This window comes from Euprymna scolopes, chromosome 5 (assembly GCF_053919585.1).
Source record: "Euprymna scolopes isolate OS-2025 chromosome 5, ASM5391958v1, whole genome shotgun sequence".
NCBI classification, from domain to species: domain Eukaryota; kingdom Metazoa; phylum Mollusca; class Cephalopoda; order Sepiida; family Sepiolidae; genus Euprymna; species Euprymna scolopes.
Window position 1 is genome coordinate 21,338,971 of NC_136486.1, and position 21,587 is coordinate 21,360,557.

A 21,587-nucleotide genomic window follows, 5' to 3' on the forward strand; every position below is an offset into this window, starting at 1 on the left:
GAACAAGAAAACTCCTGGAAACCAAATTATATAGTAGAAACATAATAAAAGGTATAAATACATGGGCAGTGTCACTAGTGAGATACTCTGGACCGTTTATAGGATGGACAAAAGAAGAACTGAGACAGCTCGACCAGAAAACCAGGAAACTCATGACCATGCATAATGCACTACACCCAAAGGACGATATTGACAGACTCTACGTGAAAAGGAAAGACGGCGGGAGGGGACTGATCTGTATAGAAGACTGTGTGAAGGACACAAAAAAAGAACTAGAAAAATACATAATGCAAAGCACTGAAAGGATAATTAAGGCAACGAGAGACACGGAGAAAACCAACAAAACAGAAAACAGAGAGACAAAAGACAAAACGAGAAAAGAGAAATGGGAAGAGAAACAACTCCACGGAAGATTCATAAGAATGACAAAAGATGAAAATAACGAAAACACCTGGACATGGATGCGAAAAGGACATATAAACCGAGAAACTGAATCTCTAATAACTTCAGCACAAGATAACTCGATAAGAACCAGCCATATCAAAGCAAGGATCGATAAAACACAAGAAAACAACAAATGCAGACTCTGTGGACAAAGAGACGAAATGATAAACCATATAGTAAGTGAATGCAGCAAACTGGCCCAAAAGGAATACGAAAACAGGCATAACCAAGTGGGGAGGGCGGTGCACTGGGAATTGTGCAAACGGCTGCATTTTGAGTGTACAGATAAATTGTACAAGCATAAACCCGCAACAGCACTCGAAAACGAGAACAACAAAATCCTATGGGACATGGAAATACAAATGGACAAACCCATCCAGGCAAGAAGACCAGATGTAATAATTAACAAGAAAGAGAAATCCTGTCAAATCGTAGACTTTGCTGTCCCAGCTGACCACAGGGTGAGTATGAAAGAAAAGGAGAAACGAAGCAAATACACAGAACTAGCCAGAGAGTTAAAAGGGATTTGGATGATGAAGAAAATCAAAATAGTACCGATAATAGTAGGAGCACTAGAAACAATTCCGAAAAACCTGGAAAAAAGAATGGCAGAAATTGGAATCAGAGGAATAGCTGCAAAAGTACAACGCCTAACGATAATGAAAACGGCTGAAATATTAAGGAAACCACACTGATACAGAAGGGCACAGAGAAAAGAACCACTCCCAGCAACTATAGACCTATCACGTGCTTACCCACTATGTGGAAAATAGTGACAGCACAACTGAGGGAACAAATCTACCACTCCCTGAATAATCGTGGACTTCTCTCAGAGGAACAAAAAAGGATGCTAGAAAGGAAAAAGAAGAAGACATGATCTGCTATACATGGATCAAAAGATCCTAAAGGAGGTAAAACGAAGGAGAAAGAATTTAGCCATGGCATGGATCGACTACAAAAAGGCATACAATAGGATCCCGCAAACATGAATAATAGAATGCTTAAAAATGTATAAAATACCAAGCGGAATCATCAACGTAATAAAAAATGCAATGAGAACATGGAGATTGGAATTGGCAGCTGATGGACAACACCTAACAGAAATTAACATACCAAGAGGCATCTTCCAAAGAGATTCACTATCACATAGCCATGGTGCCCCTGAACAACATACTAGGAAAGTGCCAAGCTGAATGCAAGTTCTCTAATACAGAGGGGAAAAAATGAACCATCTGATGTACATGGACGACCTGAAACTTTTTGGGAGAATCGAAAAAGAACTAGAGACACTAATAAATACTACCAGGATCTTCAGCCAGGGTTATCCAAATGGAGTTTAGTATGGAAAATTGCGCACTACTAGTTATAAGAAAGGGAAAACTGGCGACAACAGAAGGCAAGAAACTACCCAACCAAACGGAGATGAGAGCCCTAGGGGAACAAAACGCCTGTAAATACTTGGAAGTTCTGGAAGTAGACACCATCAAAGCAACAGAAATGAAAGAGAGAATCGGAAAGGAATATATCAGAAGAACAAGGATACTTCTAAAAACAAAATCGTATAGCAGAAACCTAATAAAAGGTATAAACACATGTGCAGTGTCTCTAGTAAGATACTCTGAACCGTTTATAGGGTGAACCACAGAAGAACTGAGACAGCTCGATCAGAAAACCAGGAAGCTCATGACTATGCATAATGCACTACACCCAAAGGACGATATTGACCGACTCTACGTGAAAAGAAAAGAAGGCAAAAGAGAACTAGTTTGTCTAAAAGACTGTGTGAATCACACACACACACACACACACACACACACACACACACACACACACACACACACACACACACATATATATAATAATAAGTTATAAAAGACTGTGTGCTTGACACAAAAAAAAATAATTAAAAAATACATAACTCAAAACACGGAAAGGATAATCATGGCAGCGGGTGACACTGAAAAAAATGACAAAACAGAAAAGAGAGAGAAAAAAGATAAGACGAGGAAAGAAAAATGGTGAGAAAAACAACTACATGGAAGATTCATTAGGATGACAGCAGATGAAAATAACAAAAACACTTGGACACGGATGAGAAATAGACACATAAGCCGAAAAACTAAATCCTTAATAACCGCAGCACAAGATAACTCAATAAAAACCAACCACATCAAAGCAAAAATCGACAAAACACAAGAAAACAGCAAATGCAGACTCTATGGACAAAACAACGACAAAAAAACAACAACAAACAAACGATAAACCATATAGTAAGTAGATTCAACAAACTGGCCCAAGACGAATACAAGAACAGACACGACCAAGTGCGAAGGGCAGTACACTGGGAATTATGCAAGCAACTGCATCTCGAACAGACAGACAAGTGGTACAAACATAAGCCTGCAACAATACTTGAAAACGAGAATCACAAAATCCTATGGGACATGGACGTACAAACTGATAAACCCATCCAAGCAAGAAGACTGAATGTCGTAATAATTAACAAGAAAGAAAAAAACCTGTCAAATCGTAGACTTTGCTGTTCCAGCCGACCACAGGGTAAATATCAAACAAAAGGAGAAACGGAGCAAATACACAGAGCTAGCCAGAGAGCTGAAAGGGATATGGAAGATGAAGAAAATAAAAATAATAACTATAAATAGTAGGGGCATTAGGAACAATCCCGAAAAACTTTGAAAAAAGAATGGAAAAAATTGGAATCAAAGGAATGGCTGGAAAAATTCAATAAACAACTATCACGAAAACAGATGAAATATTAAGGAAAACACTTGAATGTGGAGACAAACACACATGAGCAACACGCGCAGATCAGACAAATTGCTACAGAAACAAAACATGAAACGGCACATGGAACCAAGAACATTGAAGCCGCATTGAAGTTCTCTAACCCCACCCAAATCCCCCACTTACCACATCACTGCCCTCCCTCACAAAAACGAGTGAGACAAAACAGCCAAGTAGAGTCAAGGAGGAAGGAAAAACCGAGGAGAGACAAGATCTCCGCTGGATAAGTGCAAAGAGAACTGAGACTTTGGGGAGGCTTATTGCCTCTCAAATTCCAGTGAAGACCAACAGCTGCTGCCAATGAGAGATCAATGGCAAGCAGCTGTTGCGATAATGCAAGTTTATTTGCAAATGTTATCGAAAGAGGTGGAGAGTACCGCAAATCTGGGGAAACTTGTTGTCACACAGCTTCCAGGGAACACCACAGGCTGTTTTCAAGGAGAGATCTTTTGATGACCTGTGTAAAAGCTCCTTGTGAGCCAATAACAATAATGATGATAATAATAATAATAATAATAATAATAATAATAATAATAATGACGATGTTGCTGCTACTACGGATGATAAATAAATACTAAGAGTAATAATAAAAGATAATACTTTTTCTTACAAGAAGGGAACTATTTAGAAAAAGAAAAGATAATACTCGCATGCACATGTCTCAGTTTCTGTAATTATTAAAATATAATATTTATGCGTATATTACGACCGGGCAACGCCGGACAGTCTGCCAGTAAATAGAAAACGGGATTTCTTGGAGGCATTTTACAAACAGGAATTTAAAAATGTCTACGGTAGACTCACCTTGCCATAAATTTCCAATAAAACATCATGCGAAGGCAATTCAACTTTATTTCCGGCCAATTTCGAAAGTTCATTTCTGTCATAACATTCACGATATGTTTTCATTTCAGAATAATCTGAAATAGAAAACAAATGAAATAATTTCTCATTTTTTAATAAAAAATTATAAGAAAATGGCATTTGCAAATTACAAAGCAGTACATTTGTCTGTAGAAACACATGAAAAAGTAAACAAAAAGTACTATAGACTGTAATTTAAAAATATTATTATTTTGAAATAAAACTAGCATAAAAGATCTGGAAAAGAAACAAACCGATGTGTATTTAGCAAATGAATAGTTATGGAAAATTCTGTTTCAAGATGGCTGCCATAAAGCTTTCATTATGAAGAAATCAAGATGCTTCCATATTATAATAACGAAAAAATATTGAATTTCAAAGTAAAACAAATGGTACATTCATAATTGTCATGTCGCAAATAATAACATATCCAAAAATTACGGAAAACGATAAGGCAGAAAAATAATTATTCATGAAAAACGACATTTTTAAAATCTAGCGATTTGGTTTCAAAATCTACCGATTTGAATTGGATAGTTAACAGGGGAGGTAATTAAGTTTTGCAGTCGAGTAAGCGATACCATTCTGAAGAGAGGCGATGCTAAAATCTCACCAAGGAATAATAAAGGTGAACTTTGTTTCTGTATTCTGGAAGACGCTCTTCTAATCCGGAAATGTAAACAAAATATATTTTCTGTACAAGTCGCCACTAAACAAGGTGCAAATATAAACTTTAGCCACAATAAATCAAAACTGGTGTACCTGAATGGAACTGTATTCAACATTAAAGAAAATGGAAGATTATATTATTTAAACAGTGTAGTCTCACCAAAAACCGCCTGCCATGATTTGCAGACATGACATAAAATATTTGGGCCCTGCAATATTCCATATATCAAAAATGTTGCCGAATGTGGTTGACGAAATGAAAATAAAAACTTCAAAAAAAGTTGACAAACTACGACATTTGTACACAAGGTAAAATGACAAAGTACCAAAACAAGATGCCAGACAAGAAGGCCATGAAAATCCTATCACTGGTACATTGTAATTTGAACGGTCTCATGGAACCGATAGGCGAGAAAATTTCAGGTATACATTACATTTTGTAGACAATTATTCCGGTTTAATAATGATCTATTTCCTAAAGAACAAATGTGATACTTAACTGACACGCCCCCCCCTACGGTGCAGTAAAGTATATCCGCTAATAAGGACTTTGAACTTTTATTAATTAACCATCGTATCATACATGAAAAATTGCACCCTAATTCACATCACCAAAAACGGAACTGCAGAAAGATCATGGTGGACACTTTTTTGAAATAACAAGATGTCTACTTATTGAATCAAAGCTCCCCAAAAACCTCTGGACGTATGCACTTGTGACTGCTGCATATACACACAACCTGTCCTTTAACAAAAGACTATCTAAAACCCCATATGAAGCTTTCTGGGGCAGAAAGCCAAATTTAATCAGAATTCATGAATTTGATTCAACTTGCTTCACATTTATAGATAAGAAAAGCAAATTAAACATTAAAATTCCTTTGGTACGATAAAAACAGCCCAGCCTACTTAGTATTTTTTTCCAGAAAAAAAAAATCCGATGTGTAACATTCACAGACACATTTAATTAAAAAAATCCATCATATGAAAAGGATGAATTAATATTTCCCCAAATTAATAAAATAAATGACGACAGTGAAGTCGCCGTTGACCAGGGCAAGGTTATTTATTAATAATGATGAGAGCGATGATGCTGATGTTAAAGTCGAAAATTCAACAGAACTTCACCCAAAAAGAAGCAGAAGACGACCCGATATTTTTGTGGTCGACAATTTGGAAGATTATCAAGTCGACTATTGCTATGGATAATACGCTAAAAAGCTTTTTTTTTTTTTTTTTTTTTTTTTTTTTACATGGGTGTCACCACTTATCAAGGCCCAGAGGCCACTCGAGGATAAGGGTTAATAGGTATACATTAGTCATTGTGATTTTAGCATAGTAAACAGTGGGAATTTTGTAACTTGGATTACTTAGGGGGACGATTCAATTAGAACTTGTTCACATTGGACTTTTTCTTTTTTTTCTTTTTTTTTCGTATGTATCAACACATTATCAAGGCCAAGAGGCCACTCAAGGATAAGGGTTAAAGAGTGTACAGTAGAAATTGGACAATATAATAATCATTAGTAATGAAAATTTGTTAAATTTGATAACTTATATGGAACGGCTCATCAAGAACTTATTTACGTTAAACTTGAAGACAACAACGAAGCAATTAATTCGGAACATTGTCAGCAATGAAAAATAGCAATGGAAAGCGAAATAGATGATTTAACGGAAAATATTATTCGGTAGTGCCTCTCCCAAAGGGCAAACATATCATTTCTTCCGATGGGTCTACACAAAAAAGACTACAGCGTCAGACGTTTAACAGCACAAGGCTAGATTTGTTGCTAAAGGATACTTTCAGATTTACGGTATAGAATAGTTTTTACCGACCACAAATCTAACGACAATCAGAATTTTATTGCAAATCGCATCGCAATATAACCTTAACACCCATCAAATGGAGGTAAAAAAATGCGTACTTAAATATCCCGACGGACTGAAATTTATATTACTTCTCCGAAGGGGTTCATAATGATTAATAAAACTTATTGTGGAGACGTAAAAAATCACTGAGCGGTCTGAGGCAGAGCGGCCGAATCTGGAATACAGTATTTCATGATTATATGATTAAACAACAATTAAAATACTGTCCAGTGGAACCTGTTTGTAAACCCAAAACAAAGACAATAAACTACTGATTTTAGTTTTATGGGTCGATGACATTTTAATCGCATCAAATTGTGACATAGTGTTAAGAACAAAAAATGATCGATCTTGGCAAGATATTGTGGTATCTGAGCATAAAATGTACTCATGAAAAAGGAATGATTAAAATGAATCAGTCATACATACATTACAGAGATACATTGGCTAAATCCTATTAATGTTTGGAACGCAATAATGCAAGAAACTCTCTACACCAACTGAAAATGATATCAATAAAAATACAGACACAGAATCTGTAATAATTGATGATAAACTATACCGTGAGATAATAGGAATATGTACATATGTTGTTTGGGCAAAATATGTTTTTTCAATAATATTTCACTCTTTGTGTATGCCAATACTTTTTATTTAGAAGCTCAATGTATGTTAAATATAACAACAGAGCATATATAAAACAAACAAACAAACAAACGAGGTTGCAGAATTATATTGTCATCATTTTTTCTTTCTAAGAAAAAATTTCTAATTTTTCTGAAGATTATATGCTTGAAAAGAGACTGTGTTTACATAATAATAACCCCCTGCTTCTGCATAACGAAACAGATCTGTAAAAATATACCAAAATGTTAACATGCTGGAGGAGCTGTTTTGCATGAAAAATAAATATTAGGATTTTGGATTATAACTATACTGATATTCTTATATATATATATATATATATATATATATATATATATATATATATATATATATATATATATATAGTACTGTTTCGCTGTTTCACAGCTCATCAGTGCGGCTAGACAGGCAACTGCCTCAAGCCAGGATCGAAACCCGACCTCCCAAATGAGAGTCAAGGCTTCTCACCATTACGCTATACGGCTGTTGCTGTGTGGGTAATGAATAAACGCTGTTTTGACACACACACACACACACATACACACACACATATATATATTAAGTTTGGAATAGTATTTTTATTAGTCTGTCTCATTTAAGTCTGAAATAGAAACTTTATTTGTAAACGTACAGTTGTAATGGTTGCATATAAGGTAACAGTGGCTAATTTGTTAACAACATTAACTGACAACTTGGGTGTGCCTTGTTCGAATACAATTCGTGCCACATAAACACTTCCACTTAGGATGTTGGCAACCTTTACGTGATCCGTCCTGTAAGTACAAATGTCTTTATATAAATAATTCTGACTAGGAAGTTTTCCGGGAAACCAATGCCACATGATTCACACGAAAAAAAAAATGAATGAATAAATGAATGAATGGATAAAAAAATGAATGAATGAATGAATAAATGAATGAATAAATAAATGAATGAATGAATGAATGAACCAATAAATAAATAAATAAATAAATAAATGGATGCATAAATGAGTGAATGAACCAATAAATAAATAAATGAATGAATGAATAAATAAATGAATGAAGAATAAATGAATAAATAAATATTTATATATTTATTGATTCATTCTTCATTTATTTATTCATTTATTCATTTATTGATTCATTTATTTATTTAAATGAATGAATGAATGAATAAATAAATGATTAAATGAACGAATTATGAATAAATGAATGAATCAACGAATGAATAAATGGGTGAATGGATGGTTGAATAAATGAATGAATGAATTAATAAATGGTCGCGTGCTTAAGAATATCGTTTCTTATTAAATAATGAACACAATTTTAACTTTCAATCCATTTTGGCAAAATACTTTTCAAATTATGCGTACGAGCTTGTTTTTGTATTTGTGCATACACTTATTGTGTGTGTGTGTGTGTGTGTGTGTGTGTGAGTGTGCATGTATGTGTGTGCGTGTATGTGTGTGCGTGTATGTGTGCATATGTGTTTTATGTTTAGCTTGGCATGACAAACAGTGAGAAAAAAGCTCAGCAGTAACGATGATGGTTTCCGTGCAAACTCATTCATAAAAGCGAGTCCTATTCACGTCGATATTGGGGAGAGAGAAATGTTACTCTTGCTAGACTTTGTATTCTTGTTTTCATTCTATTTGCTGTTCCAACGATTTCATATCTACAATTTTACTCAAAGTTGTTCACAGTTCTGTGGAGTGACAGAATAGCTTTCACTGGGTAATTTTTATACGTTAGACTGTTTTGGCTTGTTGGAGATTTTTGTGTGAGATTTGTTTTGGATTCTAACCTATTTGTTATGCCATCGATATGGCAAATCAATAATATAATGTCACAAGTGTTGATTCTGCTGATGATGTTGGCGAGCATCATTAATTAATTGTATAAAGATGATTGTTATTGGCATTCGTTTCCTAGATACATTTCTAATTAGAATTCTTACGGGTACTTACCGAAGGGACCACGCGAAAGTTGCCAACATCCATAAATGAAAGTATTTGTATGGAAAGAACTGGATTCAAACTTGACATACTAAGTTTGTCAGTTCGTTTCGTTAACCACTTTGACACCGTCACTAAACTATGGCTTCTGCTACTTAACTCGCCAAACGGATTACACTTTAAGTCTTATATACTCGTTGGAAGAGTTTATTGTGTACATGAATGGGAACGGTACCACAACACTATCACCCCTTCAACTCTTCATATAGAATCTGCCATTCCAACGTAGCTAAACAGAGGAGATCATAATATAATTAATTTATTACAATGAAGAACTTCTATGAAAGTGTGCCATGCCAGTGGATAACCATGATCGAGTATTTATTTATCTTCTCTCTTGGCGGTTAAGCACAATGGCAGGTTTGGTTTGATGAAAATGTTTTTGTAGAACGAACTGAATTCGAACTTCTTACGTCCAGGTTTCCAGTCCGTGTCGTTAACCACTTAGCCACCATAACCATGATGGAGTAGATTAATCGGATATTGAACTATTGAAACTGGTTATCGTGTCATCAGTACAGGGTCAAGATCTGTTATGCGTAAAGTGTAGTTTGTATAACATCTGCTCTGTATTATTATTATTATTATTATTATTATTATTATTATTATTATTATTATTATTATTAAATAACCAAACTCCAACCTCTGTCCCATCACTGAAACGTTGCATCGCTGTGCCTGTTTTACAAGTATTTTAATGGAATGTGCTCCGACCAACTCAAAGCACTTGTACCTCCCTCGACGTAAATACCCCGACAAACCCAATAAGCAGCAAAATCTCAATCCTACACTATAGAAACTCCTAGATGCCGGAAAGCCTTTTACTCTAATAGTTGTTTCCTTAATAATAATAATAATAATAATAATAATAATAATAATAATAATAATAATAATAATAATAATAATAATAAATAAATAAATAAATTAATTAATTATTATTTAAAAAAAATGCAATTTCATCCCAAACAAGGCATATTGCTACTTGGATGTAAGGGGCTATATTATTTGAGACCAAATCCTCGGGGACACTATGTAGGGAGTTTAGCAGCGAGACATCTGTTGAAATTACACTTGAACTTCTGCAAGCGAGGGAAGCAGGGACCCGGGAGAGAATTAAAAAAATTTGCAGTCCGAAGGAAACAACTATTTAGAGTAAAAGGCTTTCTGGCATCTAGGAGTTTCTACAGAGTAGGATTGAGATTTTGCTGCTTATTGGGTTTGTCGGGGTATTTACGTCGTGGGAGGTACAAGTGCTTTGAGTTGGTCGGAGCACATTCCATTAAAATACTTGTAAAACAGGCACAGCGATGCAACGTTTCGGTGATGGGACAGAGGTTGGAGTTTGGTTGATAGTGCGAGATCTATTAGGTTAGAAACTCTTGTTTTTGGATCCTATCTAAGAATAAGAGACTAATGGTAGATGCACCAACCCAGATGTGACAATACTCCATGCACGGATGAATGATAGAAGTACAGGATGCTCTCATGTATGAGTAATTTACTATTTTTAAAAAGTTTTTATTATTGCAATAAGTTTCTATTATTACATTTAAATTTCTGTTAACTGTTTAAACGTTAGTATGGTCGAAGAAACGTAACAAGAAGGGGAATTCCAGAAGCAAGTAGTCCGAAGAAAAGAAACTATTAGAGTACAAAATCTCCCGGCATCTGGGGATCACTGTAGTGAAAGGGTCGGGTTTTCCTGCTAGTCGGGTGGATCTTGGGTATTTCGTTGAAGGGGTTTAAGTGCAGTAAGTTTATCGGATCACATTCCATGGAAATATTTGTAAGGCAACACTGCAGCGATGCAACAGTGGGTTGGGGTTTAGCAGACATTGTGGGACCTATTAGGTTAGATATTTTTATTTTTACACTTTACCCAAAATGTGAACAGGTTTGATGAGTAATCCAATTTACCAAATGTCCACTAATAACGATTACTATATTTTCCCATTGACTACTGTATACTCATTAACCCTTATCCTCGAGTGGCCTCCGGGCTTTGATAAGTGGTGACTCCTTGGTAAAAAAAAGAAAGGCTGGCGCATAATGCTTCATTATGCATGGACAAATGGTGGTTCCAGAAGAAGAAAAAATTTATCTATACATATATAAAATGACCTCCTCTCTCTCTTTCTTTCTTTCTTTCTTTCTTTCTTTACCTCTCTCTCTCTCTCTCTCTCTCTGTATGTGTAGTCAAACTACATACGGCATAATCTTGTAGACACACCGGTTCTCATCAAGTCAAGCAACGTGACCATTTGGAAATTCTAGGCGCTGTATGTGCTCTCCGCTTATCTCGGCATTGTTTCCAGTTGTCCTGAATCTTTACTTGCCTGATTCAGGAGAGGTGTGGTTGGAGATTGCGAAACTCTTGCCACAAAAATTCCACGCACAGGCACTCTTACAGTGGGTACCGATAGTCTGTCAAGATAGAAGGAAACTACCAGTTCTACTACTTATTTTCATCGAAACACTGGGAACCTAATTCACATAGTTTAGGATCCTAAGGCATTCTTCAGTCGATAAGACCTACGGATTTAAATTTCAGTGTTTCGGTAACCTACGAACTCTACTTTTGTATAAGTAGCATCGTCTGAAGAGGTCTCTAGTTACTTGTAACTGGCTGACCGAAACATACTCATGAATGTGTAGCGATATATTAATGCTTATGTAAAACAAATAAAAATAGATCTTGCACTACTTCGGTATTGAGTAGTCTTGTATGAATCTCGTTAAAACTTCATTGGTTGCTTCACCTCTGGAAAATATTAATCTGGAATAATTATGTATATATATATTCATAGTTAAAATAGTTATCCACTAACATTCGTCTTAACTTAATACTTTGGTACATAGAGCCCTGATGATTTGTTCACCTAACAGATTGAACGCCGAACTCGATAAGATCAGGGAAATATTCATCAATAATCGTTATCCTGTTGACCTTATTGATGACTGTATTTTCAAAAAGGTTGCGGATTTTAAATCACCTAAAAAGTTTGGACCTGTGAAATGCCCGATTTATTTAAAATTACCGTGGATTTAGGAAAAGAGTAACAGACTTTCCAAACAGATTCGCATAAGTATTTATGGCTGCTTTTATTCTGTGTCCTTGCGTTTGGTATATATTACGAGACCTGCATTTCCTTCTTTTCGCGAGGATAGTTTGTCTTACATCCAAAATAGCAATATTGTATATCAATTCAAATGCCAGTGCGATGCTGGTTATGTTGGGCGAACATCCTTGCATCTTTTGACTCGTATAAACCAGCATGTTCCATCGAAGATCAGACAAGGGAGGATGGGGTCTGGTAGTTTCCCTCCTTCTGCAGCATTGGACTCTGCTATTGGCCAGCATTTGGTTGACAACATCTGTTGTGCCGATAGATATAAAATTGAATGGTTCGAGGTGCTACATAGAGCGGACTCCAGAAATCATTTAAAGATTTTGGAGTCTGTCTTTATTGCGGTGCGGAAACCTTCTTTGTGCCGGCAGAAAGGAACATCTAATACATTGTTTCTCTTTGGGGAACTGTGAATCTTTTCTCCCGTTTTTTTTCTTCCCCTCGTTGTGCCATTATTTTAATCGTTTTTTTTTTAACGTTAATAAACTTTATTTTAGTGTCCCCGTAATTTTTGGCACATTCAATAGTTCCCCATCAGAACTCTTTACTTTCGACATAATATTATTTTTACGCTATCGATTTTATCTATTATTATTATTTAAATTCTGTACCTCTAAACATATATATATATATATATATATATATATATATATATATATATATATATATATATATATATATATGTATATATATATATATATATATGAAAAAATATGCTTCTCCAATTATATTTCACCTTTTATTTATACCAATCCTTTAATTTATGGAGTTCGATGTAACTACAAAGCATTTACAAATAAATGACAAAAGTCTGTATTTCAAATTTCAAGATGTTGACTATTTTACCTTTTATTTCTTTAAGTATGTTGAGATGCACAATTCTTGACAGCACCTGTTTCGTAGCGCATATATATATATATATACGTTTTATTTTTTATTACCGTATCTTTCTGTTGTTACATTATTGTTTCAGCTACTTGGCCGTTTTTTAATGTAACTTAACTGAAATATACGGTAATAAAAAATAAAACGCATATCTGCTCTACAACGGTATTGAACACTGTCTTCAGTTTTTATTAATTACCATTTTCACTATATATATATATATATATATATATATATATATATATATATATATATATATATATGTAACTTCTGAAATAATTATCCACGAACGAAACATGTGTCTATGGACGACTAACTAATTAAATATAAACAAAGAATATATATGTGTTTGCGTATGTGTCTGTGTGTGTGTCTATGTGTTTGTGTGTGTGTGCTTGATTATGTCTAAAATATAGAAGCAATTATTCAGATCTAGGGGAGACTACCTCCCGATGTCCCAGGAAGAGATAATTCATACCGATTTTAATTATCATTGCAATTTACAAATATCCACACACACACACACACACACACACACACACACACACACACACACACACACACACACACACACACACACACACACACACACACATCTAAGCATGCTAGAGTAATCTGATTATCCGTGACTGAATATTTGAATATCAGCTCTGCGAGCTTGTATTATTATTATTATTATTATTATTATTATTATTATTATTATTATTATTATTATTATGCATTGAGAAATGCATCTCTTTTTTTTTAGCAATTTTTCAAATATACGTCTATGCATGTGCGCGTGTAAAACGTATATACGCAGCAATCGACAATTCATCGACGCTGTTATTATAGTTTCATTCAATTTGCGAGATTCATTCTATAGTTTATATACATTTACATATGTGTATGCAGAACCGGGTTTAAGCTTCATTAGCTTATGTCCCCCAACTATTTCTAAAATAAAGTTATATTTTACGATGTTTTATTTAAAGATGTATAATCTGAAATGCTTCAAATAAAATTAAAATAATAAAAAACTCACCCTAATTAGAACGTCTCACCCAACTAACCTCAACTCTAACTCGAAAACTCTTATATGACTATAACTCCATCCGTTATTAAAGATGTCCATACTAACTCAAATTCTTTAAAATTAATTAAGAAGGACCCCATTATATTTCTGTTCTTTAATCATATATATATATATATATATATATATATATATATATATATATATATATATATATATATATATATATATATATATATATATATTTAAAGTTTTATTAGGAGTTTTAAGGCAAGAAAAGCTATTGTTGGACTCTATAGTAGGTGTAGTTATTGTGCTTATCATATCCTTCATGTAAATCTGACCCTATGTAAGTGAAAAAAGACGAAGAAAGAGCGCGAAAGTGAAAGTGAAAGTGAAAGTGATAGTAAAGCGAAACGAAAAAAAAAAACAGAAAAAAAGAAAAGAAACTAACGAGACATAAGATCAACGAATCGTCGCTGATATAATTTGTTCGCGCCAAACGTTTTTGTGTCATCTCCATTCTGCAATGAAAAAACAAATAAACAAACAAACAAACAAACAAACAAAACAACAAAAAAGAAAAAATCGATAGCAGTGAGGATTGGAAGACACAAAACCGCATTAAAGAAAAAATAAATAAATAAATAAATAAATAAAGAAATAAATAAAGAAAGAAAAAGAATTATTTCGCTCAGAATCCAGACATTTTATTCATCTCTAGAAGTCTCATGGTCTGTTCTTTTGTTTGTCCGCTGGTTAATTTTTTATCCTATTTTTTTGTGGTAAGGGTTACTAGATAAGAATAGTATTAACGTAAAGTGGCTGTTACACTCGAACCGTGTCCGTAACAGTTCAAACCTCTCTCGGACCTCCACGACGTCGCAAAGAAACAAACAAAAATAAATAAATCCGACTCAGCTTTTTTTTCTGCTTTAGCAAAAGGCATTTATTTACGTTACTTTCCAAACAATGCTTGCTTCTTGTTTTTTTTTCTTGTTTATTTTTTTAATTTTTACTGTTCATTTCGTCCGCCATGAGATTAACAAAACCCTGCCGTTTCAATACCAGCTTAAAAGTTTCTCGCCACCACCACATAACCACACGTCCATCTTCCCCAGTGCGCACTTCGTTGCTCTTTCCTTGACCACGTGTTGTCCCTTTTTCTTTTTCTTGTGACGCAAGCCCGCGCACACTTGCTAATTTTCATACGTGCTCAAACGCTGCTGCTGCTAATGCCTTCGCTATCCTTCGGCTACTGCTGATATTTTCACATACACTAATACGCGCTCTGTTACATTAAACTAAACATTAAAAAATATCATGACTGATCTGATAGATGGGTTGCTTACCACGGCTTAAGAGAAGCCCATCTAACCTCGAGAGAAGGATAGACCGCGCCAGTTTCCCAACCTAGTATTTTACCTAGTGTTACATACAGCGCCTCGCCTTTCAAAATGGTCACCCATCTGGTACTGGCCAGGCTCGACGCTGCTTAACTTCGAAGATTTGGTGTCAACGTGATTGTGCCTTGACTCTTCTCGACTATTTAGCATCACTCTTTTGGGGGGCTGTGATGGGGAAATGGGAGGGGTTGGGGGAGAGGATAGAGAACATAGATATGCAGCTTCAATGTTCTTGGTTCCACGTAACGCTTTTTCGTGTTTTGCTTCTGCAGCAGTTTATGGGGCCGCGCATGTACCTCATGTGTATAAGTCGCAGCATTCAAGAGTTTTCCTTAATATTTCAGTTGTTTTCGTTCTTGTTATTTGTTGTATCTTTCCAGTTATTCCTCTGATTCCAATTTCTCCCATTCTTTTTTCAAAGTTTTTAGGAATTGTTCCTAGTGCTCCTACTATTATAGGTACTATCTTGATTTTCTTCATCATCCATATCCCTTTCAGCTCTCTGGTTAACTCTGTGTATTTGCTCCGGTTCTCCTTTTCTTTTATATTGACCCTCTAAAGTCTACAATTTGACATGACTTTTCTTTCTTATTAATTATTACGACATTCGGTCTTCTTGCTTGGATAGGTTCATCTGTTTGTATGTCTACGTCCCATAGGATTTTGTGATTCTCGTTTTAAAATACTGTTGCCGACTTATGCTTGTACCATTTGTCTTTGCATTCGAGATGCAGATGTTTGCATAATTCCCAGTGCACCGCTCTCCTCATTTGGCCGTGCCTGTTCTTGTATTCCTTTTTGGGCCAGTTTGCTCTATTCGCTTACGATGTGGTTTATCGTCTCGTCTCTTTGTCCACAGAGTCTGCATTTACTGTTTTCTTGTGTTTTGTCGATCTTTGCTTTGATGTGGTTGGTTCTTGGTTTATATGTTCTTTTCGCATCCATGTCCAAGTGTTTTCGTTATTCTCATCTTTTGTCATTCTTATGAATCTTCCGTATAGTTGTTTCTTTGTCCATTTTTATTTTTCTCGTTTTATCCTTTGTCTTTCTGTTTTCTATTTTGTATTATTATTATTATTATTATTATTATTATTATTATTATTATTATTATTATTATTATTATTATTTTGTATCTTGTAAGTTTTAAATTTTCTTAGAGATGCTTCTAATGTCTCTTTGCTAATCCTCATTTCATTACAACGAATATACGACTGAAAAAAGCTCAAGGTAAGGAGATTTTTTATCCACAACAGAGCGTGCAAAAATATCGGCACAAAGCCTAGCTATAACACAAGCCACGGACACTTTATTTCCGGAAAAAATCTCTGACGATGGATATTTTGCTATTCGAAATTAATATAAAAATAAAGTAAAAAAATCAGATGATGTGTTAAAATTTTAAAATCAATTTTACTTGTTCATTGACGGTATAATTAAGAATCCGTTATTGATAAGGACTTGTTTATATATATATATATATATATATATATATATATATATATATATATATATATATATATATATATATATATATATATATATGAGGGAATTTAAAAAGTACCGAAGAGTTTTTTAAATGGAGGCTTATTGAAACAATAAAAAGCTCAACAAGTAAGGTTTTTTTGTACCTTTCTGCTTACCCGCCTTGATTTTTTTTTTCGTTTAATTTCCTTGGTCGATCACATCTTGGAAGATTTACAGCAGCTTCACCAGGGGTTTTAAACTTTTTAATAACGTTTCCAACTGTACTAAGTGGTTGATTAAGTTCCCTTGATATTATTCGATAACCTTTTTCTTCTTTGTGCTTATCAATGATTTTTTGACGAATGTCTATTGACAACTCTTTAATTTTAGGCATTTTTATAAATGAACTGGTTGACTTTGAGGGAGTGAGCCCAAACTGGAAGAATTTTATAAAATTATTTTAATATAAAGCTCTCTGATTGGTCAGTGATAACTCGTGTGCATTATTGCAACACGCTAAGCAAAAGTCATTTAAATTTATTTCAGAAAAAGAATTTTTTAAAAGTGCATCCAATACTTTTGCGTTTGTTAATTCATATTTTTCCTTAAATATACACTTTCTAAACTTTGATTTTGTAATTACTACTCCAAATATAATTTAGAATAGTAATAGGAATATACTGACCAAATTTTAGGTAAAATCTTGCACCCTAATTTAAGTAATGAAGAAAAATGTAATGTATCCAATATTTTGCGTTGCACTATATATATATATATATATATATATATATATATATATATATATATATATATATATATATATATGTATAGGTTAATATTAAAAAAAACAATGAATTTAATAAGGTTTATACAAGAGTGCGCAATAATAAATAGAGCGAGGTCTGTCTCTGTTTTACTCTCCTTCTCTCTTCCCCCCTCTCTCTCTCTCTCTCTCTCTATATATATATATATATATATATATATATATAGATAGATAGATAGATAGAGAGAGAGAGAGAGAGAGAGAGAGAGAGAGAGAGAGAGAGAGAGATCAAGCCACTTGTAACGTTACCATTCTGAATAGATTTACACAGACACTCGTCAGAGACCGTCAGGCTCGAATTACCTATCTTAGTCATTACTGTTCGTAAATCTATGGAATGACAGATGGGAATGATAGGAATGTATGGTGGAGAATCGTTGAAGAGAACGATACTTACTTGTCGACGTATGACTAATCTTAACATGATTCTGGTTGAATCGGAAGGAATTTCGGGCAACACATTCACCAAACATTGACACTCACTCTTGTGAATTGGCCAGTCCAATTCCTATAACAATAGAAAACAAGAAAGAAAGGTAAAGTCAATATCAATCGTGAATTCATAGAACAAAAGAACGAAAAGGTTGTAGTTGTAAAGTATAATAGCATTTTAGATTATTATGGACAAACGTTGAAATTGTCAGGTTAAGATGTAAATTCCAGTTTGTCAGAAAGTGTGTTTGTAAAATTTGATTATGAGCACACATGATTTTTTAAATAAAAATAACAAAGAAAACAATTAAAGAAAGAAATTGGCTGATTTTAATTCCATGTGATTTTATGATTTTATTTTGATGTTCTGTTATTTAAAACAAATACTTTGCAACTTTTCACATACATCCACATATATCTATCTATCTATCTATCTATCTATCTATCTATCTATCTATCTGCCTATCTATCTATCTATCTATCTATCTATCTATATTACCAGATCGTTTACCGAAAAGAGTTACTTGATCTGCCCATGTGGGGAAGTCTTTGGAAGGGGTGTTACGTCCTGGAAACGGCACACCAGCTCCCTGGGTGTTGACCACGATAAAACTATAGGCATACCCCATTTAGGGATGAAATGACGTCTATTACGTTCGCTGGTGGGATTTTTCGGCGTCATTAATTCTCTTCTGAGATTTAATTATCTGGGCAGGGACTTTTGGAATTGAACGAAGCATGTTTTTAATTTTATCTTTGCAGACGCATATTAAGAACACAAGAGTTGAGCTGATATGCGACTGTCCCTAGCAAATCGCACTTCCCAATTTTTTACGACTACCGACTCTGAGTCCAAATTCCAAGTCTTCTCTCATGGTGAAAAGATGATAGATAGATGTTAAAAAACAATGAGACTGAGATATTGCTATTTCGCAACTCTTAGGTGACGAGTTCAACGAGTTTATTGCCTGTGACCTTTAGACAGTCTTCACACTCGAGTTAATATATCTATCTTTCTATCTCTCTCTCTCTATATACTATAATTAAACAATAATTATTCTTTATACCTACAAACGCTATTGTTTCATGCTTACGCAATCATTAGTATACGGAGTGACAATTCTTGCTGGCCATTAGATTCGAACCCAGCCACATTTGCCAAGTCAGTGCCGCCAAACAATTGCCGCGGGAATAAATGGAATTAAGAACAATTAAACGTCGAATTTGGGAGAATACATTATACAATCTAGAGTGTTCGATTTCTACCGGTCATGAGATTCGAACCCAGCCACGAAGCAACCTTGTAACTGGAATAAATTAAAGAAAAAATTTTATTATACAAATATCTGGTTTATTCCAAAGAATATTTCTTGGTATTTATAATTTAAATACAATTTTGGGCATATGGTCTCCGCGTCTCGTGCGAATATGGCGTAATCTAGAGGTCTAATTTTCACAATCTGGAGGTCTAATTTTCACAAACTCTACGCATTAAATTAGGCTGTATTTCAGCATTAACGAATGTTATCTTCCAAGTGGTCGATTGTGTCTGGTTTATCAACGTAGACATGGAACTATACCTATCCTCAAAGAAAATAATCTAATACAGTTAATTCGCACGATCGAAGTGGCCAATTGTTAGGTTCATTCCATGAAATTATTCGTTCATCAAATGTTTCAAAATGATTTTCAAAATGAATTAGCATAATTTGCAGATGCTGCTCGGGTATTCGTCTCTTCCTGATGAATTGCCAAACCAAGCTATGCTAACAATAACAGATAGTCGCCAAATCTGCAATTAAAGTAAACACAGTTATCAATTTAAAGTTGACCGTCTTTAAAAAGCACCTTGAAAATTCACTTCCGCTTCCGGTGACGTCACATATAATAGTAAAATACGTCAGTCGATTTATGACAATTAATTCTTCGAAATTACATGCCTATATTTATGCATCGAATCCTTAATTATTCACATATATTTTTATTTTTATTTTTTTGTGTTTTCGAACTTTATAGGGAAAAATAAGTATGAATACTTATCTTAAATAAGCTATTTATATTTTACAAAAGATCATCTATAGTTATTTTTGTGTATTGTATGGTGATGAAGACAAACGTCGAGGTTTACCACTTTTGTAAAGGACGGGGTCGCCTTTTGATGTTTTGATGTTGGCGAAATCATCCTCTATTGTTAAGTAGGAGAGTGAGGAATAAAGTCGCATGTTCATCTTGTCATGAAACGAAGGCACGAAATATGCCGACATATAATTAGGACCAAAGTAAATTCATTTACATCATAGGTACAGGTAAATTAAATTGTAAAAGTTTATAGTTAGATACATATGAACTATGTTACTTGCGCTTTGGCCTCCGAAGTTCTTCATGAGAGGTCGAACGTTACTTTGACTGTCGCCGAAAACGGAATGTATGTGTTTTTTTGTCTCATTTGCATTTGTTGCAAGGTCCAGCGAAAAGAGAATGAATTAAAAAAAAGAATTTATTTTACATAGGAATCACCACTTCTTATGACCTGGAGGCCACTCGAGGATAAGGGTTATTGAGTGTATCAATGAGATAATATCGGAGTAATCGTTAGAAGTGGAAATTTAGTAAATTGGATTACTCAAGGGGACGATTCATCAATAATTTGTTTACGTTAGACTTGAAGACTACCAAATTGTAGTTAGCTTGAAAACGGGCAAACAGAAGAGAGTGATACAAATCGGAAGTGAAGGTGGCTGCATCGCCCCCTTGTGGCAAAGAATGATATTGCTAGACTTAAAGGGCGATAATCGTGTTTGCCTTAAGGTCATTGGTTGTGTTTGTGTGTTCGTATGTGTGGAGAACTCGGTTCCCATAATCACTATGTTAGTCTGAATCAATAGAAAGAACATTGCCAATACAGGCATTCATAACCTATGTTCAGTGTCGAGAAACAATAAATACCTCCTGTAAGGGCAGCGGTGTCTGGATGAATATACCGATAGTTTTTAAAAAAAGTTCTAACTTATTTCAATACAATGTCACGTGAGCCACGTGTTGCGATTGAAAAGACTTAAAACTGCCCATTTAACACCCAGCAGACTTATTACCCAAAGATAGATGTTTACATTTCCAAGAAAAGAAAAGAAAAGAAAAAAAA

At 34.4% G+C, this 21,587-nt stretch overlaps 1 protein-coding gene across 2 annotated transcripts in view; it reads right to left on the minus strand.

Annotated features, from left to right (window-relative positions):
• The window catches only part of LOC145276731 (histone-lysine N-methyltransferase SMYD3-like), a 69,739-nt gene that overhangs the window by 27,102 nt on the left and 21,050 nt on the right, over window positions 1-21,587 (minus strand). The window contains exons 3-5 of one of the 2 annotated variants that reach the window (XM_080127954.1): window positions 18,411-18,521; window positions 14,775-14,844; window positions 4,054-4,169 (exon numbers count right to left, since the gene is read on the minus strand). In XM_080127954.1, coding sequence (XP_079984080.1) covers window positions 4,054-4,169; window positions 14,775-14,844; window positions 18,411-18,521 — 297 coding nt within the window. The remainder of the gene's footprint in view (window positions 1-4,053; window positions 4,170-14,774; window positions 14,845-18,410; window positions 18,522-21,587) is intronic. The other variant, XM_080127955.1, reaches the window with a different exon arrangement.